Here is a 26793-nt window from a genome sequence, read left to right as displayed (position 1 = left end):
ATTCGTCAGTCATCAACTTCCGAGCAAGTGGGAAGAGTCTGAAAGGAGGGGCTGGGGCCAAAACATTCGCTCCTTCTCTGTTCAAGGCTTAGCTTTTGAGCATGGCAGTGGGTGCTTATCCCCCGGGGCCATTGGGGGCTTCCCATTTTATCGGGCCACACTTTTTTTCCTTATAAACATTTGGACCATTGGCTTTATTCTAGTGAGACCCCCTTTGAGTGACCTCTGGGTTTGTGGTGAGGGCAGCTGTAAGGAGATCCATCCTCCTCTTTATCCTTCTGGTCTGCCTGTCTTTGAGCCTCTGGATCTCGATTGTTGAAAACTGTGGTGGCCACCTTAATCAGCTCACTGGCACACTTCTCAGTAAAGTCCTCTAGGATTGTAATTTTTGGCAAAGGGCTCTCTGAGCCTGTCCCACAAAGGCTGCACTGATCATCTGTTGCTTGCACCTGTGCCTTTTTTCACTGACAAACTTGCACTGTGGCTGCAATGTATGTATGGTGCCCCTCCTCCGTTGGGCACCTCTGGGCAGGGAGAGGGGTGGCAGCGGCGGTGGCCTGGACACTCAGCTCTGAGTCAGTTGGGCACATCTCTGTTGATCATTGCTGCCAGTTTCATAGGGCAGAGGGGCCTTAGGCAGTTGTGGGGCCCAGTTCAGGGCTGTGGAGGGTGCGAGAGGGAGATGCTGGAGCAGCAGGAGACCTAGCTGGGCTCTGTTTGTCTGCAGATGCGCTCAGCTTAGGCCAGGCTCAGGGCTGACTCCGATCCCTTCTAACTCTTGGGCACAGACAGTGTGTTTTATTATTTTTTCCCCTTTTCTTTTAGACTTCCTGTGAGGCCTTCTTGACATTTCTTTACCTTTAGACCTTCTTCTTGGTTGGGCCCCATCCCTGGTCTGGAGAATGGGCTGCACCAGATCAGTCCTGGCCCAGGGTTTCTCCGTGTAGGAGGGAGCATGATTTTTCCAGCTTATGAGCTCTGGGGTGGAGAAAGGCTGGCACACAAAACGGCCTCGTCTCCCTCAGGCATTTCCCTCTGGTCAACATGGGCAGGTCCTTAGTCCCTTGCAGGGGCATCTGGAGAGTTCTCATCTGAGATGTGGCTCTGGTCTCAGGACAAATCTCCCACCTTCATCTTGGAAGGTGAAGAGTCTTTGGTCCTAGGAAGCCTTTGGCTCTGAGGCCATCACGGAGGAAGCAATGGCCAGTATTGGGGGCATCATTTGTTGCCTCTGAGGACGAGGGGGCTAGGGGACAGTCTGCTGTCCCAGTGGTCTTGGCAAAGTTGGTCTTGGGTCCTCTTCTGGCTCACGGGGAAAACTGTTCCCTTCCTGTCTTTCTTAGTCAGTTTTTCTGTTTAGCTGCTTTCTGTTGGGTCTTAGAGACCACCATGCTCCTGGCTAACATCAGCTTGGACTGTCCATCTAGACAGGCTCTCAACCAAGGGGACTGTTTCTGTACTATCTCTCAACAGCAATCAATGTAAGAGAAATGGTTCAGGGGTTCCAACAACAATCAAAGGACCTCAGCAACGACTCTCTCATCTAAAGATCCTTCTGGTGGCCAGCCCACATCTTGGGTGAGCCACTCTGATTCACAGAGTATGCCACCTTTGTGGAGTGAGTCTCACCCACAGTCACCAGGAAAACCTTCCTAAAGGTCTCTAACACACGTTTCAGAAGGCTCAGTTTCCTTAGTGTGCCTCCCGTGTTCCACCCTGCATCGGTGTCGCACACTTAGAACAAAACACACTTAGGACAAGACTCGCTTCGTCCATCTCTAGCTGCTCCCCTTGCGGGGACTTGGGGCCCTCTTACCCTTGCGGGTGGGTATCAACCCCGACCTGCAGCTTTCACCTGGACGTTGGTTGGTGAAATTCTGCCATAGACTGTATGAGGGGCCACGGAACCGCGGATCCGGACTCTGCACTCGCTTCGGCCCTCGGGGTGGGTCGGAGCCCTTCCCTTTGTCCGTCTCATTCACACACTTTCCCACAGACATGGCCAGGACAGAATTTCTATACCGCCCAGATTCCAACAATTCCAAACCAAACAGAAAAGGGAGTCACGGTGGGTGTCCCCTCTGCTCGCTGACCCCGAACAGAGGCCACTCGGGCGACTCCCTGGGTCCCTTTCAGCTCCAACCACTTTGGAGGGCACTTGGGACCCAACAGAGGGTGACCAGGCCTCTCTTCCACCCGCTTAGGCCTGAAGGGGAAGTCAGGTGGGCTGCAAACCAAATGGACCCGTGTCCTACCTGTTCAGCTGGGCAGTGCTCCAAACCCTAATTCTGGTTCCTGTTGCCTGTGGGTCCTGTTGTGCTCCAGGGTGGCAGCCCCAGGGCACTGGGTGAGTGGATCCTCCTTCAGGCCAAGAGAGACCTGGGCACGCCAAGGGGACCGCTGTCCCCCATCGCCCCAGGGAAGCTGGTCCCCAGAGACAAGAGAGGCACAATAGCCTTCCTTACCTCCTCCATCCCATCTGGGTCACCAAAAATGTTGTAGGACAAACGAGGAAGGCACCGAAGATAGCAGGAAACAGTTTTATTTGGCTACAGCCAGGTTCGGGGGGCACAGCTTTTGCTGTAATCAATCAATCCCCTGAACCCCGAGTTCAGGGAGTTTCAGAGTTTTATACCCAGCATGTAAGGGGAGGGGCTCAGAAGTTCCCAGTCTGCAGAAGTTCACATAAAGCAGCTTTTTCTTTCACTGTTCTGGGTAAGTTAACCCTTCAAGGACAACACCTGAGAAGGGGAGAGCCTTTTCTCTCCTCTCCTTCCTCCCCTACCAGCTGTTACCATGGAGCCCATTTGTAACTTAGGAATGTAGGCATCTCTGTGAAGCCCAGCCCAAGGCCAGAGGCCTTGTTTGCACATTTCTTCAAAGTACTATAGTGGATACGTTTGTGAAAAACTAGTGAGGGGGTGTCCAGAACCTGGAGGGCTGGTATCTTCTTGGCCAGTGGCCAAGTAAACAGGGCGACAGGAAAATAGGAAGTTTATCTACGATGGACTCTTTTGCTGACAGTCCTAAAATCAGCCATGGTGAAGCGGGCTTTTCTGTGGAGAAAGGGGGTGCCACTTCAGGATCACAGGCATGCGCCACCCCACCTGATGGAGGATTTCAGATTTGAACCTAACTTCCAGGACCTTAGGAAGACATACGCGCGAAGATAGGAGAAAACCACACACCTTATTCAACAGTTTATCAATTCGTTGGTAATAGTTAAATATTTACTATATATAACTCAACAATAAAAAACAAATCTATTTCAAAAATGGACAGAGGACTTGAATAGAAATTCCTCTGATGATTCTCAAGTGGCCATAAGCACATAGAAGAACGCTCAGCAGTGTCATCAAAATGCAGATCAAACCAGGTGAGCTCCGACCCTGCCCACGTACCAGCTGCCAGCTGAGGAGGTCCCCAGGGCTCTCCCTCCAGTCTATCAGTGTAACCTACAGCGATGGGTGTCAGGGGCGACAGCCACACACAGGAGTCAGGGGACAGTCACCCTGCACTCCTGCGCTGCCTCCTCCTCACAGCTCCACTGGGCACGTGCTCTGTCCTTGGTGCTCAGTGCTCAGTCCCCACTCACCTTTGCTCCCTGGGCTCTTCTCTGTAGCTCGGAGGTGTGGCAGCATTGAGGTGGTAGGCTCTTTAAGAGGTGGGGCCTCGTGCAAGGAAATTTTGTCCCAGCTCCAAATGAATATTTTTGAGCCCTGTGAAGTGTTTCACCCTGTGATCCCAGCAACTAGGGAGGCTGAGGCAGGAGGATCACAAGTCCAATACCAGCCTCCACAACCTAGCAAGGTCCTGTCTCAAAATAAAAAATAAAGAATGTAGCTTGGTGGTAGAGCACTTGCCTAGTAGGCATGAAGTCCTGGGCTCCATCCCCAGTACTGTGGGGAGAAAAGTGCTTTTGCGACTAGACAAGTTAATTCTGAAGTTTAAAGGAAAAAATAATGTGAAAAGATCCAGAAAAAAATCTGAAAAAAAAATAAAGTAAGGGGCTGGGGATGTGGCTCAAGTGGTAGCGTGCTCGCCTGGCATGCGTGCGGCCCGGGTTCAATCCTCAGCACCACATACAAACAAAGATGTTGTATCCACCGATAACTAAAAAATAAATATTAAAATTCTCTCAAAAAAAAAAGTAAATAAATAAAGTAAGGAAGAGGAAACCAGCCCTTCCGTACATGCAAATGGATCATAGGGATCTGTTTTCCAAGCAGCTGAGGTGCTCCTTAAGAGAAAGAAGGCAGGTAGGGAGCCAGAAATACACGAGGGATTGTATATAGCAGTGGAATTTCATGCCAGTGGGAAAAATGGACTTTTCCCCACAGGAGACAGCTGAACAGCCATCTGCAGAGCTGCACAGTTAGATCCCTATTAAAATACCAAGATAGTATCTAGGTAGATTGGAGATCTGAAGGTCCAAAAATGTCACTTTCACAGAAGGGAAAAACGGAGAATTTATAATCTTAGAACTAAAGTCTTGCTACACGTGACACAGACCTCTGAGGCAGGAGGGAAAGATCACACCAAGCTTCAAATCACCTGCAAGGCTGGGGAGCCCTCAGAGAATCCCACCGTGGACAGGAACCCCCGGGCAACGCTGTGGCACAGAAGGGGGTCAGTTTCCTTCATTTTCAAAACTCTCACCCTGCAGCTAAAAACAAATAAATAAATAAATGAAACCACTGTGTGAAAGATACAGACAGAAAGTTCACAGAAAAAGAAACAGATATTGGAATTATAAAACAAGCTGCAGCCTGTCAGATTGCAAAGACAAAACCCCACTAATATGAAACTGGGGTGTAGTTTGGGGGGGAGGGCTTGCCTAGCTGCCCAACACAGAAAATAAACAAATGAATACCCAAATAAAGACATAATAAAATCAGTGGCCAGAGGGACACAGGCATCCTCCTCTTTCTCCCAGTAAAGACACAGTGCCCACCACCTTCCAGGAGGACAGTTTAGGGAGAAGGGCTCTGTGCCTTGCTTGGGTTCAAGGTCCGACTCTGCCACCTATGAGCCGTGTGACCTCTAGCCTGTGTGTTACTCCTGCTGTGCCTTGTCTGCAAAATGGTGATAATAACAGGATTTCCCTCAAATTCTTTATGTGAGGATTAAACAAATTAATACTATAAGGTTCCAGGTCCTGCATGATGCAAGGATTGTAGAAATGGCAAGGGAGCGAATTTGGGTGCATTGGTGGCCAAAAGGTGTTTATTAAGCACCTGCTATACACAGGACCTTGTTTGGGTTTTGCTTTGTTTGCAGAGCTGGGGATTGAAATGTGCCAAGCAGGAGCTCCATCCCCGAGCCACACCTCCAGCCCAGGATCTCTTCTAGGACCTGCAGACACAGCCTCAACCAGACAGCCTCCCAGCCTGGCTCAGGTCCCCTGTGGTTACTCCTGGAGTTTCCAGCATTCCACTTTACTGGTATTTACCTCTGTCAGGCTCACTGATGTGTCCCCAGGGTTCACAGGGCTCAGAACATAGCTGTAGCTAAAAATTAAAAAAGTAAAAAATAGATATATATTTCTATAGCTACATCAATATCTATCTAATCTATTATCTATTTGCTGTGTGAGGGAATTAATTGCTCTCCAAAAAATGACACCCTCCAACTCCAGTCTCTTGCCTGACTGGAAACTCCTGTCCTACCCTGACCCTCAGAAACTTCACCAACCTCCCCTCCCTGGGTGTCCAGCTCCCCAGAGAAAAGTCCAAATTCCCCACCACAGGACACAAGGCCCTGCCAGATCTGGCCGTTGGCCTGGGCCTGGGGCTCACGGGTAGAGCGCTGGCCTAGCACGTGGGAGGCCCTGGGTTCGATCCTCAGCATCACATAAAAATAAATAAATAAAATAAAGGTATTATGTCAACTACAGCTAAAAAAATAAGTAAATATTAAAAAAAAAAAAAAAAGATCTGTCCATCACTTCCCTTCTACCACCTGCTCTTCTGTCTCCTCAGCTCTCTCCTGTTCCCTCAGGGTCTCTCGGCTGTTCCTCAGACACACAGGCTGTTCCTCAGACACACCAGGCAGTCTTCAGCCGCAGGGCCTTTGCACTGGCTATTCCTTTGCTTGGAATACTGCTCCTTTACATAGTGTTTGCTCTGCTGCCTGGGGTCGGGCTCTGACCTTCGACCCTGGAGCCACTCTGGTTGAATTGCCTCCCTGGGAAGTTGCATCAAGGAACCTTTACTTGGTGCGCTGTAAAAAAATTCAAAACCTCTCCCTGCCCTCCACCCCCGGCTTTCCTGCTCTGCTTCTCCCCAAGACCACTCATATAACTGGACTCTATGCCTTGGGTTTTACAGCCACAGACTCAACCAACTGCAAACAGAAAGTATGTGAAAGAATATTTCATCTGCAGTGAACTTGTCTAGATCTTTTTCTTATTATTTCTAAACAATACAGGATAACAACTTTGTGTGTGTGTGTGTGTGTGTGTGTGTGTGTACGCATGTGGGTTGCTGTGGATGGGGCCCAGAGTCTCATACATGCTAGATAAGTGCCCTACCACAGATCAGAGGTTCCCTAACCCTTTTTATTTTTTATTTTGGGACAGGATCTCCCTGCCCGGTGTGGTGGTGCACACCTGAGACTCCAGGAGGCTGAGGTAGGAAGATCCCCAGTTTGAAAAAGGCTAAAATATATAAGCAGAAAATTTATATTAAATATTTAAAATTTAAGTATTCACAGTCTCACTAGCTGAGTGGCCTTGATAAAATGATCTGACTTCTCTGATCCTCAGGTTTCTGGCTAAAACATACAGAAACTGCTCAATGAGTAGTCACTGAAGAAATAAATGATTGAATCATTGAGTCAATATTTAACTAATGAATTGTAAAAAGTAAATGACTTAGTACACCTTGCTTAAAATACTGTCTGGCACATAGTGTGCCTGTGTAAGGAGAGCAGCGCGAACTACTTTAAAAATGGTATTTTTTATGGTCTGGGGATGTGGCTCAAGCGGTAGCGCGCTTACCTGGCATGCGCGGGGCGCTGGGTTCGATCCTCAGCACCACATACAAATAAAATAAAGATGTTGTGTCCACTGAAAACTAACTAAATAAACATTTTAAAAATTCTCTCTCTCTCTCTCTCTCTCTCTCTCTCTCTCTCTCTCTCTCTCTCCTCTCTCTTTTAAAAAAAATTATATTTTTGTGGATAGATCTGGAAAATATCATGCTAAGTGAAATAAGCCATTCCCCCCACATCAAAGGCAGAGTGTGTTGCCTGATATGTGGGTGCTAATCTACAGCAAACTCTAGGGAAGACAGCCACTTTGGATGGGGCAGAGGGGAGTGAAGGTGGGGGAGTGAGGGGGCAGTAAGATGAGTCAGGCGCCATTTCCCTAGATGCATACAGGGTCAATGGTGTGACTCTGCATTGTGTACAACCCCAAGAATGAGAAGTCACACGCGATTCATGTATGATGTGTCAGAGTGCATTCCACTGCCGTGGGTAACTCATTAGAACAAGAAAGAAAAAGTGGTATTTAGATGTGGCTTGGTAGATAGAGCGCTCGCGCTAGCGTGTTTGAGGAACTGGGTTCAGTCCCCAGCACCACAAAAAAAAAGAAAAAGAAAAGAAAACAAACACACAAACAAAAACACCCAAATGTCACCTCCTCCAGGAAGACTTCCGAGATCAGGGCAGTCTTCCTGGACAGGACCAGTTGCTGGGGCTCCCAAAGCACTTTACACAATTCTCTCTTTAAATTCTAGCAAAGACGTCCCAGGAAAACTGAGCTTCGTTAGCACGTCCCGGACTATGTGCATCAGCTCTTCCTGGGGTCACAGGCTTGTCCCTGCTGTAAACGGGCAGAGGTGCCCTCCTGGCTGCCCGGTGGAGCTCCTGAGGCCCAGCCGCCCCACTCCAGCACGGCACCCCAGGCCTGGAACAAGGAGCCTCTCAGGAAACGTTGGTGGATCAAATAAATGAGCCGTTGTGTCGCCTGCTTCTGGAACCAGAATGTGCGTAAACCCAGGGATCCACCAGGGCGTGCCAAGGACTCAAAATCCAAACCGTTTCCATTGCCAAGTTCACTACATCTTTTGAAGGAGAATTCGTCTGTGTACATAAAGAACACTGTCTGCGTGGAGTAGAGGGTGAATTTTTTTTTTAAATACTGGAGCCGGAACCCAGGTCCTAGCACATGCTGGGCAAGCTCTCTGCACTGAACTACATACCCCAACCCCTGAAGACAGATAGATAGATAGATAGATAGATAGATAGATAGATAGATAGATAGATGGATGGTGGGGACTGAACTCAGGGACACTTAATTACTAAGCCACATCCCCAGTCCTTTTTTGTTTTTTATTTAGAGACAGCGTCTCCTTAATTTGCTTAGGGCCTCGCTAACTTGCTGAGGCTGGCCTCCAACTTGCAATCATCCTGCTTCAGCCTCCCCAGACTCTGGGATTACAGGCATGTGTCACAATGGCCAGAAAGGTGACTTTTTAATGACAAAATAAGGCTTCAGTGGGGCTCCCCGGTAATCCCAGCAGTTCAAGAGGCTGAAGCAGAAGGGTCGAGAGTTCAAAGCCAGCCTCAGCAACTTAGTGAGACACTTAGCAACTCAGGGAGACCCTGTCTCTAAATAAAGTACAAAAAAGGGCTGGGGATGTGGTCGGTGGGCACCGCTGGGTTCAATCCCCTGTACCTAAATAAATGAATAAAGCTTCAAAGAAATCTCTATGGAAGAGCTGGTTCCTGAAACCCCTGGAAGAGAGGGCAAACCTCTCTTTTCTTCTCTGTGCTGGAGAACGTGAGTAATGGATCCGCCCAGCCCTGTCCAGCTCAGCCTCCATGCAGGAGCAAGGCCTCTGTGGGTCTCACCGGGGGAGGAACTCATCATGGAATTGGACCTTTGGTGATCGCGGGTCAAACTGGGGAAATAAGAACCCAGAGGGGATGGCGGGAACATTAACAAAATGGCTAGCCTGGGCTGCGGTGCGGCTCAGTGGTGCAGCACAGGTCTAGCACGCACAGAGCCCAGGTTCCACGCTCCCCACCACCAAAGAAAAACAGGCTTCAGGTGCCTGTTAGGGAAGCTTGACACAAAAGCGATGCCTCCTTGTGCTGGTGACATGAGCATCGCCACCATCAGTCAGTGTTTAAATTCCTTTATGAAGAGTTACTCAAGCATCCGGAAGGGTGAGTTAATAATAAGAAGGTTACTGAAGGTGTCAATCAGGCATCTCACTCCAGTACCTGCAAAGCTAAGACAGGAATGCAGATACACAAATCTAGGAAGGGGAGCAATAAGGACTGGTGGGGCCTGTGGAAAACCGGAGCAGGAGCTCCATCTGAAAGGGAGTCAGAGGCTTCTCAGTCCCAACATATTTTCTTCAGGTGACAATGAAGGTCCATTTGACAGATCCTCTCTTCCCCCCTTTTTTTTTTTTTTTTTTTTTGGTAAGTGAAGGGATCTTGGTATATTGCCAGGGCTAATCCCAAATTCCTGGGCTCACACAATTCTCCAGCCTCAGCCTCCAGGTGGCTGGGACTAGGAGTGTGGGCTCCTTTGTCTAACAGATTCTCTCATTTCAAATAGAAGCCAGAAATCTGGAGTTCCTTTTACATTTCATTTTAAAAGTCGGTCACTGACTTAAAGCTTTTGGAAAGTAGAGCTCAACAAATCAAGCAGATCTGAGCCCAGTTTCCTGAGGCGAGGGTTCCAATTTGTGGCCTCTGAGTTAAGTCTTTCCCTCCAACTCTCAGTGGAGTGCCCTGGGACGGGACACAAGGTCACTAACACACTCCCCCCTCCTCCTCAGACCCTGCCATTGACAAACCCGCACTGGCCACTGATGCAGATCCTGGATGGAAGGTCCCCAACAGAGAGGCCACCTGCCTTCCTAGAAGGGCCTCTTCCCTCCTGGTCACTTCCAGATCCCTCACTGCCCTGCCCTGCCCTAAAGTGTGAACAGACCCCCCGTCCAGTCTGCTCCCAGGATGACCCAAAGGAGAAAAACGCATTGATGGGAGAAAGACTTTGAAATTTGGGAGAGGAAGTTTATCTTTGGAGGTTAGACCAATACTGTGCTGCCTCTCCCGGCAGAAGCAACACATGTGTATATATATGTTCACCAAGGAACACAGGGCACCTAGCCTGTGATTCCGCATACAAAAATTCAAAAATCAAACTGAACCTATCTGTGACCTTGAAAGTCAGGGGGCTGGCTACCCTTGAAAGGATACAGTGACTTGGACAGAGTACAAGACACCCTTCTTGGGATGCTGATGGTGTCCATTTATGATTTGGGTGCTATTCATGTGTGGGTTTTCATTTATGATCTATATGCTCCTCGTTACAGCCATTGTAATTTAATGAGTATTTAAAAATAAAGTTTCAGAGGAATGGGTTTCAGGTATGGTTTGACCCAGAGACACGTGGTGTCATTAGGACTATGGCTGGGTTTGTCAGTGATTCTCTTAGCTCTGCCTTCCTCCTCAGAACAGCCTCTTCTAGGATTGTGGATGCAGTTCAGTGGCACGCTGGGTGCTTAGTGTGCAGGAATCCTTGGGTTCTATCCCCAGCACCCAAAAGAAATGTCTTCTCTCCTGATGCCAGAACGTCCTTCTGCAGCTTCCAGACTTACTCTTTCATATATGGGGGAGGGGGGAGTATCCCTACTTCACTAGGGAAGTCCTTCCTGTCATTCTGATGGCTTTACTGAGTTCAAGAGTCCAGGCTCTAACCAATCTCTCTGACCAGGGAGATATGTCCCGATTATTTTGGGTCCCAGTGAGTGACCATTTCTGAAGCAATCAAGGGGCAAAGGGGTGGGGTTGTTAGTTCCACCCAATCAGGGCCCTGCCCTTGGAGCAGGCAGGTGGCCTTTATTAATGGATTAGGGAGGGCAGAATGGACACAGTGTGGGGGGGGGGGGGTGGATAGGGGACATTTCTTTTTCCCTGTGTAAATTTTATTTGAAACAACCACAAACCTGCAAAAAAAAAAAAAAAAAAAAAAAGTTAACAAGATGGCACAGAGAAGTTTTTGCTCTGAACCTTTCTGAGAGTACCTTGCCAATTTGGTGCCATAGGCTCCCTGAATATTGTGGCATGTGTGTCCTACAAAGAAGGACACTCCTCTGGGTGTGGTGGGGCACACCTGTAATCCCAGGGACTCCAGAGGCTGAGCCATGAAGATCAGGTGTTCTCAGCCAGCCTCAGCAGTTTAGTGAGGCCCCTAAGCCACTAGGTGAGGCCTGTCTTGAAAGAAAGAGAGAGAGAGAGAGAGAGAGAAAGAAAAAGAAAGAAAGAAAGAAAAGGGCTGAGGATGTGGCTCAAGCGGTAGCATGCTCGCCTGGCATGCGCGGGGCTCTGGGTTCGGTCCTCAGCACCACATAAAAATAAAAAAGATGTTGTGTCCACCGAAAAACTAAGAAATAAATATTAAAAAATTCTCTATCTTAAAAAAAGGGGAAAAAAAGAAAAATTAAGGGACATTCCATTGTAAAGGGTGCTTGTCCCTTTAACGAATAAGTATTATAGGGGCAGGAGATTAAATTGGAAGCCAGCATCATCAAGTGGCAAGATACATACTTGATGTTCTCCCTCCCTCTCTCTCTCTCTCTCTCTCTCTCTCTCTCTCTCTCTCTCTCTCTCTCTCTGCCTTCCAGCTTTAGCTTTCTGCAGGAAAGGAATCTAGTGAGTGCGTGCAAGGGCACGAGCCTGCGCAGACTGTGATGTGTGACGTTGAAATAAAGAGCAAAGTTGTGGAAGGATAAAAAGGGTTTATTCTTCTGTACTTTGTAATCTCCCGATTGCTTTGTAACATTTCACATTTCACCAGTAAGTTTTCCGAGAAACGCATGATCATGAAATAAATGAATCAGATTAAAAAAAAAAAAAAAAAGTATTACAAGGACAAGGTCTTACAACTGCGCACATTCCTCAACAAACTTCCCATTCATTTATATCTGCGCGGAGGGGTTATAATCTGTTACTCTTATTTCTAACTTGATGCTCAAGTCATCTGAACTGGCCAGTGGGGGTCCTTTAAACTGCCTCCTGAGTCCTTCCAGGTGTTCTCATCTGTCTTTATACATTTTCCAAATTTGTGTTCCCAAAAGCTGTTCCAGGTTCCTCTTGTCTCTTCCTTGTGCCCCACCCCCCACCCCAGCCCTCCGGAATCAGCCATTTTCCCAAAGAGTGGGGATTTTTGAAATTGGGTAGCTGACCCCTCACCTCCGAGTGACCCCCTCGGACTCTGATTTCAATGCGACGGGGTCCGCCAATGGCAGAGGCGATGCTCTAGCAGTTGCCATGGAGATCTCCGGGCCGCAGAACGGAAGAAGGCGGTGACGTCACTGCAGGAGCAAGTGCAGCGGCCGCGTCCTGGTCTTGGCCCCGCCCCAGGGCACTAAGGGCAACCTCTGGGCCAGCGGTAGGGGACGAGTCACCCTGCCTGCCAGACCCGCACCCAGGACGCGCAGGTGGCAGCAGCCCCAGGGAGATCAGCCGTCACAAATCTGCTGAGACTGTCAGGGCCTGGGGGACCTTCGGAGGCCACCACCAATAAAGAGGCATCTTCAGACCCTCCCTCGTGCGGCCTTGCGCCGGACCCGGGAGCCACGAATCGGCTGGCAAACACCCACCTCGGCTTGCCTGGCACGCGTGAGTCCCCTCTCCGACTCGTGTAGCCCTGCTCGCAGGGACCGGGGACGCCCTGCCTGAGCTGCTAGCTGGGTCTGTCTCCAGCCTCCGCCGGTGAGGCCTCATTCCCAGGTAGGCTTGGGAAAGCGATCGTGGCACCCTGGATCAGTTTTTGGATTCCCGAGGCAGCTCCAGCGCGCACCAGCGGGCATACAGCTGCCTCAAGGAGTTGGGCAAGATGCTGTTTGGTGTCAAGGACATCGCACTGCTGGAGCACGGGTGCAAGGCCTTGGAGGTGGACAGTTACAAGTCCCTGATGATCCTGGGGATTCCGGAGGACTGCAACCACGAGGAGTTTGAGGAGATCATACGGGTCCCTCTCAAGCCTCTGGGCAAATTCGAAGTGGCTGGGAAAGCCTTTCTGGAGGAAGACAGGACCAAGGCAGCCATCATTAGACTGGCGGAGGAGCTCAACTATGCCGTGGTCCCCAGGGAGATCCAGGGCAAGGGCGGGATGTGGAGAGTGGTCTACATGCCCCGGAAGCAGGACGTCGAATTCCTGACCAAGCTGAACCTGTTCCTGCAGAGCGAGGGCCGAACGGTGGAAGATGTGGCCCGAGTCCTGAGACAGGAACTGTGCCCGACAGCGACAGGTCCCAGAGAGCTGCCCGCCGTGAAGTGCTGCCTGCCTCTGCCTGGGGAGCACCCAGAGGCCGGGGCCACTGCCAGGGTGGATGCGGTGCCACCTCCGAGCTCCCTGGAGAAGGAGAGCAAGGCTGGAGAGGGCAAGAGGAGCAAGAGGAAGCACAAGAAGAACCGTCGACGGCGCCACGCCTCCGACAAGAAGCTGTGAGCTGGCGTCGGGGGGCGGGGCACGTGGAGCAGCGTGGGAATGTTCTGAGTGGTCGTGGGGGTGACGGGGGAGGGCGGGCATAGCTGAGGAACCTTGGGGGGCGTAGTGAGGGGGTTAGCCTGCGCCAAGGGACGGTGGTGGTTCCAATGAGTGGGTGACTTCTGAGAAAGAATGAGTGTCAGAGGTGACATCCCACTAGTGTGGATGAACTAGGGATTTTCATCTACCTTTGGGTTCCAGCCGAGTGGGTGCGGCTAACATCTGGTTGAATGTGGGTCCTTCCTTCTCTCATTCGCTCTGCAGATATTTATGGGCCTGCCGTGTCCTAGCTTTGTCCTAAGAGCTGGGGGTACAGAAGAGCATTAAAAAATAATAATAGTCCCTGCCTTCACTCACTCGTCAGTGGGTAAAGACCATAATGATCGTGTTACTTGGACACATGGAGGGAGGGAGGTGGGCTGAGTAGCTGTAGGTGGGCTCCGTGCTCACGTCTGCTTGAGTCTGGATACTTCGCTCATCGGCCCATTCATTCATTATTTCCTCTAACCAGCAAGTATTTCCTGAGCATCTGCCGTGTGCTAGGCACTGGGGAAATGGCGGGAAACAATTCAGGCCTAAACCTTGCCCTCGTGGCTGTCATACCCAACGTGAGTCGATGCGGATGACATCTGAGTCACCTGAATACACGGACTGAGCAGGGCGCTCAGTTTATGGGCGGCATCTGCGCATGATTGTTCCGGTGGGTAGTCATTTGAAAACCTCTGGGTGACATTTGAGAGTAGGCACCTGAGTGTGTGCGTGGGTTTGAGTGAGTGAGGGTAACTTCTGAGTGAGGAGGGGTCACAAAGACCCGAAAACCACTTCTCGCTATGCGGGGACAGCAGGGACCAGCCGCGCAGTCGCAGTCGGAGCCAGAGAGAAGCCGTGCGTCCCGACAGTTGCCGTGGAGACCGTAGCTGCCCCCAGGCGCCTGCTGGGGTTTTCAGGAAATGGAGGGGACACACGGTATTCTGGATTTCAAGGTTTGCAGAAGGTCTTTTGCCAGAGTTGAGAAAAATCCAAGCACAGCCTGGAAGACTGCCAAGGTGACCCCTGCTCCGCCATCATCAGGGGCCAGGTGTTGCGCACGGCCCCGCTGGTGAGGGACAAGGGACCTAGACTCCCTATCTTTGCCTTCTTCTGGAAATCCCGCCATTGCAAAGTCTAGAGCGGTTTTCTGTCTTTCAAAGGGATGTCCCTTGAATGTACCTCTGGCAGGAACTTGTCCCGAGGGGGCCATCTGGGTGAGCGGGCTCCCTGCTCACCACCACTGAGGAACTGTGCATGACTCTCAAAAACTGTCGCTGTTCTCCACACGTTGTCTCCCTTGCAGAAGTGGTGAGACTGGGCGCTTCTGCCCTCATTGGCCCCGGGGTGAAGAGTGAGTCTCCCCAGGTTAAGTCCCAGAAGTCTCCCGGGCTGGGGTGGGGCGGTTGCTCCACTCCCTAAAGAAGGAAAAGCAAGACTAAACTAAGTAAGAAAAACTAAGTAAGAGTCCACTTTGAAGAGTCATTAAGGAACACAGAGTCCCCGATCCCGTGAGCTGAGTACCCTGGATGGTGGTGAAGGAGAAAGGGAATCAGATAAAACGCAACTGTGAGTGTCCAGTCCTCTCTCCTTCAGGGACACCAAACTGAATTTGCACACCTCCATCGGTTCAGGGATCTGCAAAGGTTTGAATGACTTTATTCTCAAAAATGTAATTTACACACACACACACACACACACACACACACACACACTCATGCTTAGATTCTTATCCACTGGAACCCCACAGTGTCTTAGGGGGATGGGCATCAGTCCTGGGTGGGACCTCCAGCATCCATTCCCCTTTCTCATTTTTTGGAAAGCTGTCCCCAACAACCCCTGAGCAGAGCCAAAAGGTAGGCTCTCTCTCTCCAACCTCACCCTAACAGCCAGACCCCTCAGGTCCTGTTAGGTCCCCCTGGTTCCCAGCAAGCTTCAAGAAACCTAAAGAATTTTTAGAATTCACTTGGTTGATGTAACCAAACCCCAACCTTGAAGACTCTGATTGCTGCCCATTTCCCAAGCATTGACCTCAGCGTCTTTTTGTGTGTGTGTGTGTATGTGTGTGTGTGTGCGCACAACGATGAGATGAAGCTTTTCCTGCCATCCTCACTTATATATTTGAACTTCTGCCCATCCATGGTCAAGAAGTCTGTAGCTCCATACCGATCTTTTCATCTCCTGTAAATCCCCGCCCAGGACACATCCACTTGCAGAACGTTCTACCACTCTGCTTCTTGTTCCCTCACAATCTGAACTTGGATAAAGGCCACACAGGTTCCAGCATGATTGTTGCATGCAGACCATGCTCCCTTCAGGGCACAACTGTTGTACAGGACAATGTGACATTTCTTATCATCATTTTGCAGTCCTGAGACAGTGTTTGTGCTTCTCATGGGTTTGGGTGTCTCCCATCTAGCTTTTGTATTTGTGATTCACAACCTGAGTGTGTGTTGGTTTTGATGCATCAAAATCACTTCCTTTCCGAGACTTTTCTGGACCCATTGGAGAATCTAATGGGGTTGCAATGCACACCGTTGGATCAAAAACTGTCAACCACCTTGAGTTACGTACCTGAGTCAAGGCCTCACTAGCACAGCAGATTCCAAGCAGGAATTCCCAAGTAGATTGGACAGGCCGCAGCTGGTCTGTGTAAAGCCCCGATTTCAAAGGTGGGTTTAACTGAAACCCTTCATCGCTTTTTGTGGTTGATGTTCTATTGTACAAATAAGAATTGACAAAATAAATGTATGCTAATGAAACCAGTCTGCTCTTTAATGTTTGGGGGGGGGGGGTTGAGGGAGGTCTATATAAGGTTCAATTTGGAAAAATTATCTGGCTGCTAAAAAAAAAAAAAAAAAAAAATTCTTTTAAAAAATCTCTTCCATGAATTGTCCGAAGGTTTCCAGGACTGAGTTATTTTAAAAGGGATGTTATCCAATCATGAGAGCCAAGAGGATCAAAATCTGTAGGTTTCTTCTATGCCTTGAGTTTCCCAGGATCTGAGGTCATTTCCCAGTGACTGATATGAAAGATGGAAAAATATATTAGGAATAAAAGCAGCACAGGGCCCTTGGGCTCCAAGGCACTGCACAAAGGAGCAGGAGAGAGGAGAGTGACCAAAGCCAGACACTCTCATACCTTTTAGACAAAGAGTCAATCTGTGGGGTTTTGTTTGCGTGTTTGGTGTCTGTTTTTGCAGAGTGAGGGATAGAACCAGGGCCTCCTGTGTGCCGGGCAGGGCGACCCCTGAGCTCCAGCCCCAGAACAATCCATCGAGCACCAGACAAGACAAAGCAGCAGCTTAAAAGCTTAAAAGCGGAAGTGGGTGGAATGCAAATAAACGGGAGGATTGTGTTTGTTTTCAGATTTCTCTGGTGCCGGGCTCTGAGAGGATGAAAGCTGTGTCCAGTGGAGGAGGATTTATGTCCTGCCTTTAGGCGGACAGAGAAAAGGCACAGGGAGTGCTCTGCCTCCTAACCTCCTAACTCATTAGTCCTCAGTGTTTGAGGGGAATCTGTTTTCCTTCATCTGCAAGGTGCTGCGCTGTGGGTCCACAATCCCTAGACCAAGCCCTCCTGCCAGCTGTGGTTCAGGATTGTTGCAGCTTTGAATTTTATTATTATTTTTTGCAATGCTGGGGATGCCTGGGACTTTGCACCACTAAGCAAGCGCCTGGCCACTGGGCTGCACAGGGAACTTTGAGTTCTAGAACAATGATGTGGTGACTAAAACTAAGATTGTGGGATTTACTCCCCAGGGAGTTGGGCAGCCCCCATAATCACAATAATTTTATAGGAAAAGGTAGTATTTTGACACCAAAGAAGACTACAAGTGTTCTTATATTTGCCTAGGTCTAGATTTTTTCTCTTTCCCTCCCCCATCCATCCACCCTTCCCCCTTTCCTTCCTCTCTTCCTGTTTTTCAGCTGGGGTCTCACGGTGTTGCACAGGTTGGCAGCAAACTCCTGGGCTCGAGGGATCCTCCTGCCTCACCCTCCTGAGTAGCTAGGACCACAGGCATTGCCACCAAGGCTGGCTTCCAATGTCCTTTACTCATGCTGAGCTCTTGGTGTTCAGAGTTCGGATTTCAGAAGAGCAGACAAGGAATTGGATTATGAACCAGGGTGAGAGCCTGGGCAAGGCATTTAACCTTCCTGGGCCTTGGGTATTTTATCTGTAAAATGGGACAGCAGCTACCTATTTCTGCAGGTTTAGAGACGTGGGTAAACGTGCAGCTGTGTAGCCAGGCTGGGGGCTATGGCAAGCTCCTGTAATCCCAGCACCTTGGGAGGCTGAGAATTGCAAGCTTGAGGCCAGCCTCAGCAACTTAGTGAGGTCCTCAGCTACTTGGTATGACCCTGTCTCAAAAAATAAAAAGGGCTGGGGATGGAGCTCAGTGGAAAAGTGCTGCTGGGTTCAATCCCGAGTACAACAAACAATCAACAGCAAAAACAGTGCTCTGTGTGTGTGGGAGCAAGGGAGCTGTGAAGCAGTTGTCCCCTGAGATCCTGGACCAGGGACAAATGTGTGTTGCATCCACAAAGACCTTAGCCTGCTTTTCCAGCTCAGATTCCTAAACTGATAAGTATCCCTCAAGAGAGGCATCTGTTCTCTCTGTGCCTGCGAAGGCTGTTTTGGACCCTGGATGCCAAGAGCCAAGCAGGCAAGTATGCCCAGGTAATGCTTTTTGGGACTGTTAACCAATCTGTGTCCCAGATAGAAAGGGCATTGGAGGCCCTGGAATGCACAGACCTGGGTTTAAATCTTGGCTCTGCCACCAACTAGCTGTGTGACTCGGGGGAGGGGGAGACTTCACCTTTCTGGGCCTCAGTTTCTTCTTCCATAAAATGGGTCTAATGTTCCTCATGGCACAGGGTTCTTTGCCCTAGAGTGTGTGCCCTTGCCCTGGGAGCTTAGGCTCTGGAATATCCACAGCAGCTCAAGAAGCCCAGGCTGGACACAACCCAGATGGCCTGCAGGTAGGGAAATGGATAACCAAACTGCAGAACAGGATATCGTGAAAAAATGAGGGAACCTCGGACTGGCGCGGTGGCACTCGGGATCTCAGGGTCACTCTGCCCAGTGAGAGAAGCCAGCCCCATGGATTCCTTATGTAAAACTGTAGACAAAATGCAACAGGAGAGGAGTGAGATGGTGGTTGCTAGGGCTTGGCGTAGGCGGGAGGGATATTCGGGGGACGATGGAAGTGTTCTTCTATATGTCGACTGCGGTGACAGGGACTCCAAAATATATTGAATATTTAAAAAGCTACATTGTATCAGATGCTTCCATAAAACCAATTTTGAAAAATGAAAACCCAGGCAGAGCAGCGGGGGAGGGGGCGGGGGGCGCTGCCTGGGTTATTTACTCTGCGTGCCTCAGTTTCCTCGTCCACGAAATGGGTTGATGATAACAGTCCCGCAGCTGAGGGTGGCCATGCAGCTCAGAAGACAGAATCTAAGATGCTGAGGAGGCACCTGGCCGTGAAGGTGAGGCGGCTCGGGGGAGGTCAGCTGTGAGTCAGTGCAGCTCCAGGGCAGGAGTTTTAATGTCATGGCTCCTCTCCTCTCTAAAGGGGCCTCTGTGCTGCTCACAATGGAGGAGCTCACCTCCAATCTGCCTCCTGTGCCTAGTTCCAGCTGCCCCAGCTCCTCGGGATGCTCAGTCCCTGCCTGCGGCTGCCCACCCACCACCCCTCAGCCTTCTACTGTCCTGGGGAGGTAGAGCTCTGGAACTTTCCCCAGGGATTCTAGTGAGTGAAGCCCTCAGAGATGTGGCCTGCCGGCTTCTCCCCCTCCAAACAACTTCCAGATCTCTGATAGATCGAATTGGGGGGGGGCAGTTAAGTGGCCAGAGTGCCACCACAGTGCTGCTGCTTGCTGTGTGTGTTGGGGACCTACTTCCCACGCTGTCAGTTAACCGCTTAGTATCCGGAAAGGAAGGGTGGATCATTCATATCCTGTCCAGTGTAGACAGGGATCTGATTTCTAGGCATTTAGGATTGAGGACAAGTCTGGTGTCTATGCCAAGATTACCAATGTCATGTGGGAGAGAAAACTCTGGGGACCTTACCACCAACCCTGCTCCCCTCCCCCTCCCACTGAGGCAACGGGCAGTGTGGTGGCTGGATCCAACAGACCCCAGCCAACGGGAAATAATGGGAATAACAATCATTTAGGCCGAGTTGTTGGGATTAAATGAGAAAATGTACAGGTCCAGGGACAAAGTAGGTGCTCTGTAAAAGTGGGTTTGCCAGGTGCAGTGGCCCAGCCCGCAATCCCAGCTAGACCTGAGCTGAGGCCCAGGAGGTGCAAGTTCAAGGGCAGACTTGAGCGCTCCCCGGTCTCAGCCACAAAGCGGAGGTGGCAGAGGAAGTTCTGGAATGTCCAACACTGGATTCAATTTCCACTTACACACACACACACACACACACACACACACACACACACACACAGGGCCAGTTAGTATTAACATCACCCTGGGGTAGCTCATGGGCTTCTGCGGAGGCCGAAGCTGTCATGAAGAAATACCCGGATGTTGGTGAGCGCACACTGATGCAGAAAGACTCAGGACCCGCTTCCGAGTGGGTAACTGATCAGGGCAGCCCCCTCCTTCTTCATTCACTCACTCAACAAATGTTTTGCAATTTCTCCTAGAGGCTGAGATTGGAGCAGTGAGCGGCAGACACCAGTGCCTGCTGGGTGGGGCTCAGATGCTCACAGGGTGAGTTATCAGTAGAAAACCTCAGGAGACTGGGAGAACAGCACTGTAGAGGCCACACCTGAGGCCTGGGTTCAGTCCCCAGCAGCACCCCCCAAATCAGGAAGTGCTGTGCTGGGAATAATTCAGGACGATGTGGGGGGGAATCCTGGTACAGTAAATTCTCAACCTAACACATGCCCTCAGTCAGCTGCCCGGCTTGCTTTCCTTTCTCAGCCTCGCTCTCTCCTTCTCTTTGTCAGAACAGACATATTTAACAGTAACCTCTGTCTTGTCCCGCCAAGTGTGTCACTTTTAGTAATTTTTTTTTCCCTAAATGGCAAAAAGTGTCAGGTGCGGTGGCGCACGCCTGTAATCCCAGCGGCTCAGGAGGCTGAGGCAGGAGGATCGCAGCTCGAACTCAACCTCAGCAATTTAGTGAGGCCCTAAGCCACTCAGGGAGACCCTGTGGCCTCAGTGGTAAAGCGCCCCTGGGTCAATCCGTGGTACCAAATAAATAAATAAATGACAGGTGAAAAGCGTGGCTGGGTGGAGGGATTTCCACCAGGTTTGACTTCCTTTTTCATTCTTTCCCGACTTTTTTTTTTTTCTTTTAAAACAAATTTAAAGTGAAAGCTATAATTGTTTTGTTTTGGTTTCTTTCTGTGGTGGCAGAGGCCAGAGATCTGGGCCATTTAATACTGCTCATAGCAAGACTGCTCAGCGGGGACAAAACATTTTTTTCTTCCTGGTTCTGGGGATTGAAGCCGAGGGGACAGGGGTCTGGTTTACTGAGCTCTAATCTCCGTTTTATCAATTTTTTTTTTTTTTTTTTTTTAAATTTTGAGTCAGAGTCTCTGCTGACTGAAGCTGGCCTCGAACTTGCCATCCTCCTGTCTCAGCCTCCTGGGTTTACAAGCGTTCGTCCCAGCGCTTCAGGGTTGGCCATTTTTATGAGAATGTTGAGTTTAGGACTTTTCATTTTTAGGTCCTATCTCTCTTCCCTGACCGCCCCCCCCCCCCCCCCCGTTTAAGAAAATACTGGTCACAAAACCCAGAGTTTCATCTCCCAGGTCACCACTAGGAAGGAGAGTTGGGATTCTTTAAGCCAACTTTCTTGACACGGGGGTCTTCCCAGGAGTTTTGGATTTGGGCCCCTACAAAACAGGTTTTCGGGGGAGCTGGCTTGGGAAGGGGGCCTCAGGAAGTCTTGAGGGGACAGGCTCTCCCTGAGTCCTCCACCTTGGCCCCTCAGCGTTCCTGGTTGCCATGGAGACCCCTAGTCCGCCAGGGGAGGGTCAGGCTGGAGGGGCGTGGCTGCGGGAGGCCCTGGGCTGCTCGCGGGAGGAGGAAAACCCAGCGGAGCCCAAGGTCCAGGCTCTGCAAGAGCAAAAACAACCCGCGGAGCCAATAACTGTGCAAAGGCCCCGCCGAGGCTGTAACCCCCGACCCCGCGCATCTGTCTGCTTCCCCGTCTCTTTTCTATTTTCCCTTCTCGCCCTCTTTCTCTAAATATCTACCTGGTTTCTGAGTTAAATAAAATCACACGCCATTAGTGAAATAAAATCACACCGGATCGTTTCTATACTATTATGAAAATCATTAGTGCACAAAGTCATTTGTGTCGTTTAAAATCACTTTTAACCCTGCATTTTACTATAAATTGGCTTCCTTGGTCATCCAGTGGATGCGATTCTATGCCTTGAAAGACTTTGCTCTGAACAGGGTCCGGGAGACCTGGAGATGGTAGTTGCCAGTGGAGGTGTTGGTGGTGCTTGTGATGGAGGATGCTGAAGGGCCCCTGAGAAAGGGAGAGTAGGGTGAGGGAGATTGCCAAGAGTAGGCTGGGGCAGAACTTTCTGTGAGGAGGGAGAGCATGTGTAAAGGCCCTGAGGCTGAAACAAGCCCACTCTGCCAGGGAAACAGCAAAGAGGCCAGCAGCTGGAGTGGAGGGAGAAGCCCACAGGAGAGGGCAAGCAGGGCCGAGGCTGTAGGTACCCTGGACTGCAGTGAGAGCTTTGATTTCACTCTGAAGGAGATGGAGGGTTTTCCAGCAGAGACACATCTGACAGCTGCTTCACAGGCTGTGGCTGTTCTGGGGTTAAGCAGTCAACCCTGGAAGGAGGCCTGGAGTAGCTTAGCTGCTCCTGCAGCGTCCTGGTGTTTATTCCAGCACCTGAGACCTGGCTCAGTGGTCAGGCCTCCACTCAGAGTTGTCTTCAGGCCAGCCTCATCTCCCATCTGTAAGAAAATGGTAGCCATGGTGCGCACCCACCTCCCCAGGGTGCTGCGAGGGTTGTACCCACAGGCACAGCCCAGCTCATGGGCTCGCTGCGCACTCCCTGCAACCGACTTTAGAAGCAGTGCAGCCGCGGTGGTGCCACGGCCATCTCATCACAGCCTGCGCCCGGCGGCCCAGACATTCTGACCCAGTCTGCCGCGATGGGGCCTGGGGGCCTTCTCTTTTATTTAACTTATTTTAATTAACATTTTTTGATTGCTAAAAGTCCAAGCAATCTAAAAACGTGTAAAATGAAAAATACACTCTCTCCTGCCTCTGGAGCCTCTTTGCTGCCCAGCGGGGTTTCCCTCTCCCCAGAAACTTCTCTGGGGAGTCCGCGCGCCTGTGACCAGCGAAGAACAGACACATCTGGACTCCTTGACCTCCACCCAAAAGTCAAACCGGTGTGCTTTCACACCCAGACTCAACTGCTTCAGGGCTGGCTGGGTGACCTTGAGCAAGTGATTTTATTTGGGGGGAGGGGGGCTCCATTTCTCCAACTGTAAAATGGGACTTCTGTCTCATCGTGCGGATTTCATGAGTTAATTCATAGAAAGCACTTAGAATGGCGCCTAGCACAGCGGTTCCCTAAAACTTGCGTGGCCTTCTGCGGTTTTCCTAGGCGCCTAGAACTTCATTATCAGGTTAGGCCGTAAAATGTCATCAGTCCCTTCCGATGACCATTTAGGTTCATCCATTCACTGAAATGCTTATTGAGCACAGACTGTGTGCCAACCACCCCTCTCGGGAGTGGTACAATAAGACCTGGCACGGACTTCTCTACCCTCAAGTATGGGTGTGCGGGTAGGAATTGCGGGTACCAACAGTTCCGTGGATTTTACGTTGTGATCGAAGGCGCCAATGGCTCTCAGATGATCGGCTCCATTAACATCCTACCTCCGGGCTGGTCTGAAACCTGCACATTTAGGAAGGTAGCTTTGGGGACCGCTGGCTTTGGGGAAAGGTGCTGACGTGGGCCGGCGCCGCCCTTTAGCTAAGAAGCCACCGCCGCAGCTAGGCCCGGGGCGCAGCCACACCCCTGGGGGGAGGGCTGCCCCGAAGGGAGTGGACAGCCCCCCTGTCAGTCTTCCCAGTCCCGGAGTGTAAGCTGAGAAGGGAAGGTGGGCCTCACCCGGGGGAGGGCGCCGGGGAACTTCCTGCCCGGGCGCCGCACCGCACCGCCTGAGCGCGCGGGCGGGAGGCGGGCGGCGCGTCAAGGTCAGCTTGGAGCGGGTGGCCGCCTGCCTGGGGGCGGGAGACCCTCCTGGGGGCTGGGCTGAGGCCTCCACGCTCCTCGGCCATATTGAACAGCCACGCCGAGCCGTCTTTGTCTGCGAAGACCTCTCCCGAGTCCCGGCCGCGTCCCGGGTGCCAGGGCCGGGGAGGACTCGCAGCCCTCGCGCGCCAACTTGGAGTCGGGACACCACGTTACCATCTTGGAGCGGGCCTCGAGCCTCGGGACTGACCTCACCCCGGCTCACATAAGCATCCTGGGACTTGATACCCGCCAGCCCTTTGTGGGGAGCCCGACTTGGTCACGACTGGGCTTGTTGCAGGAGGGGACTTTGGAAGGAGAGGGGAGGTGAGACCCTCCGGGCAGCGTTGCCGAGACCCTCCGCCCCGCTTCCCCCTAGACTAGGGGCTACCCGTCGTCTGTTTGGGCTCCTTGCCCCCCACCCCAGATATCACCCTGGAGATCTTAAAGACGCTGGAGAAAAGCCACATCGGGGGCTGGTTCCCCTGGGGCTTCCTCCCGTCCCCCGACTGCCTCATCCTCTGGAGCGTCCCCGATGTCTGCAAAGATGTGGATCTGGACGTCCTCGTGGAAGCCCTGAAGCCCGTGGGCACCTTCAAGAAGATCGGCAAGGTGTTCCGCAAGGAGGAGGACTCCACGGTGGGCATGCTGCAGATCGGGGAGGACGTGGACTATCTGCTCATCCCCCGGGAGGTCCGGCTGGCGGGGGGCGTGTGGAGGGTCATCTCCAAGCCCGCCACCAAGGAAGCGGAATTTCGGGAGCGGCTGATTCAGTTTCTGGAGGAAGAGGGCCGCACCCTGGAGGACGTGGCCCGCATCATCGAGAAGAGCACCCCACACCCGCCTCAGCCCCCCAAGAAGCCCAAGGAGCCCCAGGTGAGGAGGAGAGTCCAGCAGATGGTCCCTCCTCCGCCTCGGCTGGTCGTGGGCACGTTCGACAGCAGCAACGCCAGCGACAGCGACTTCAGCGACTTCGAGACCTCCAGAGCCAAGGGCGGCAAAGGCCCGCGCAGCCGCAGGAAGGTGCGCAAAATGCCCGTCAGCTACTTGGGCAGCAAGTTCCTGGGCAGCGACCTGGAGAGCGAGGATGACGAGGAGCTGGTGGAGGCCTTCCTCCGGCGCGGGGAGAAGAAGCCCAGCGCCCCGCCCGTGCGCCGCAGGGTCAACCTGCCAGTACCCATGTTCGAGAACAGCTCGGGGCCCCCACAGTCCAAGGCAGACAGGTGGCGAGAGTACGTCAGCCAGGTGTCCTGGGGGAAGCTGAAACGAAGGGTGAAGGGTTGGGCTCCCAGATCTGGCCCCGAGGTCGGGGAGGCCCCTCAAGCCTCCGCCCCAGCGGAGAGAGATGGGGCATCAGGGCCCAGCCACAGTGCCAGCCCCGGGGACAACATGGGAAATGCAGGAGACCGGAGCGCGCTGGCCACCTCCTCCAGACGATGGAGGCCCAAGATCAACTGGGCCTCCTTCAGACGTCGTCGGAAGGGGGAGGCAGCATCCCCAGCTCCTGAGGCAGACATACCAGCTGACCAGAGGGCAGAGGGTGTACATAACCAGGGGGCAGAGGCTCCAGATGACCAGAGGGCAGAGGCTCCAGCCGACCAAGGGGCAGGGGCTCCAGCCGACCAAGGGGCAGAGGCTCCAGCCAACCAAGGGGCAGGGGCTCCAGCCGACCAAGGGGCAGGGCCTCCAGCTGACCAAGGGGCAGGGGCTCCAGCCGACCAAGGGGCAGGGGCTGCAGACATTCAGAGAGCAGGGGACCCAGCTGACCAGGGGGCAGAGGTCCCAGCTGACCAGGGGGCAGGGGTCCCAGCTGACCAGGGGGCAGGGGTCCCAGCTGACCAGGGGGCAGGGGTCCCAGCTGACCAGGGGGCAGGGGTCCCAGCTGAACAGGGGGCAGGGGTCCCAGCTGACCAGGGGGCAGGGGTCCCAGCTGACCAGGGGGCAGGGGTCCCAGCTGAACAGGGGGCAGGGGTCCCAGCTGACCAGGGGGCAGGGGTCCCAGCTGAACAGGGGGCAGGGGCTGCAGACATTCAGAGAGCAGGGATGCCAGCTGACCAGGGGGCAGAGGCTCCAGCTGACCAGAGGGCCAGGGCCTCAGGTGATCAGAGGGAAGAGGCTGGGGAGGCCCAGGCGATCCAGGAAGCCGAAGCCTCAGCGGGTCTGGGGGCCGCCGGGGCAGCCCCAGGGGCTGGGGCTCGGAAACAGGTCAAGACCGTGAGGTTCCAGACCCCTGGGCGCTTTTCATGGTTTCGAAAACGCAGAAGAGCCTTCTGGCACACTCCCCGGCTGCCAACCCTGCCCAAGAGAGTCCCCAGGGCAGGCGAGGCCAGGAACCTCAGGGTGCTAAGGGCTGAGGCCAGAGCAGAAGCAGAGCAGGGAGAACAAGAAGATCAGCTGTGAGGGTTCCCTGGGGACCTCAGAGCATCCCGTGCCCCACCTCCCATCAGCCACTAAGGTGCCTCCCTCCCAGGTCCCAGCGGAGCTACTCTCTCCCTCCAGACTTGTAAATAGAGGTGGACAGAGGGACAGGCAGCACCTCCCATATCTCTACCCAGTGACCCTCGTCTTATCTATTGTGCATTTATTTTTTTTTAAATACTATATCCCAAAGAATGTAAAGAAAGAAGCTGATAGGTCAGGTTGGCATTGCCCGGGGTTTTAACTTCTAAGTGCTCAGTTTGAAAAAGGGAGGAGGGCAGAGCAAGGGGGGACTTCCCAGCCTTCCTGCCTCCATTTTGCCAACACTTGTAACTTGGCCTCCTTGAACTTGAAGAGGAACATGCAAATAAAAGTGTCTCAGAGTTGATGTCCTGGTTTTGGACTTGGCAGCTGACAATACTCCAGGGTGATTTGGCCCTTGCTGGTGTTCCACTCGGGTCTTCCATGAAGGGGACCCCTGTGTTTATGTCTTCACTTTGGTTAACATACTCTGCCCTGGGCTCTGTGGGTGGGAGGGTACAGGGCTCATGGTTTTGCATAGCTGCACCCCAGTTGGTGACCAGCTACAAAA

The 26793-nt window shown here is 52.1% G+C and overlaps 2 protein-coding genes across 2 annotated transcripts; both read left to right on the top strand.

The window, feature by feature from the left end:
* Positions 1–12865: 12865 nt before the first annotated feature.
* Pnma8c (PNMA family member 8C) lies at positions 12866–13480 on the top strand. Its single transcript, XM_077105720.1, has one exon. The coding sequence runs from the start codon at positions 12866–12868 to the stop codon at positions 13478–13480; it is 615 nt and encodes a 204-aa protein (XP_076961835.1).
* Positions 13481–23705: 10225 nt separating this feature from the next.
* Ccdc8 (coiled-coil domain containing 8 subunit of 3M complex) lies at positions 23706–26589 on the top strand. The gene is made up of 2 exons (XM_077105806.1): positions 23706–25562; positions 25650–26589. The coding sequence occupies exons 1-2, from the start codon at positions 24429–24431 to the stop codon at positions 26181–26183; spliced, it is 1668 nt and encodes a 555-aa protein (XP_076961921.1). The 5' UTR covers positions 23706–24428; the 3' UTR covers positions 26184–26589.
* The last annotated feature ends 204 nt before the right edge of the window (positions 26590–26793 follow it).

The sequence above is a fragment of the Callospermophilus lateralis genome, chromosome 18 (assembly GCF_048772815.1).
Source record: "Callospermophilus lateralis isolate mCalLat2 chromosome 18, mCalLat2.hap1, whole genome shotgun sequence".
Lineage (NCBI taxonomy): Eukaryota > Metazoa > Chordata > Mammalia > Rodentia > Sciuridae > Callospermophilus > Callospermophilus lateralis.
This window is presented reverse-complemented; position numbering and strand designations above follow the sequence as displayed.

Excerpts from the sequence above, each read along its gene's own strand:
- Pnma8c (XM_077105720.1), top strand. The coding sequence starts at position 12,866 with ATGCTGTTTGGTGTCAAGGACATCGCACTGCTGGAGCACGGGTGCAAG.
- Ccdc8 (XM_077105806.1), top strand. The coding sequence starts at position 24,429 with ATGCTGCAGATCGGGGAGGACGTGGACTATCTGCTCATCCCCCGGGAG. Across the intron at positions 25,563-25,649 it reads CAGCTGACCAGGGGGCAGAG|GGGGCAGGGGTCCCAGCTGA; the intron begins GTCCCAGCTGAC and ends CCAGCTGACCAG.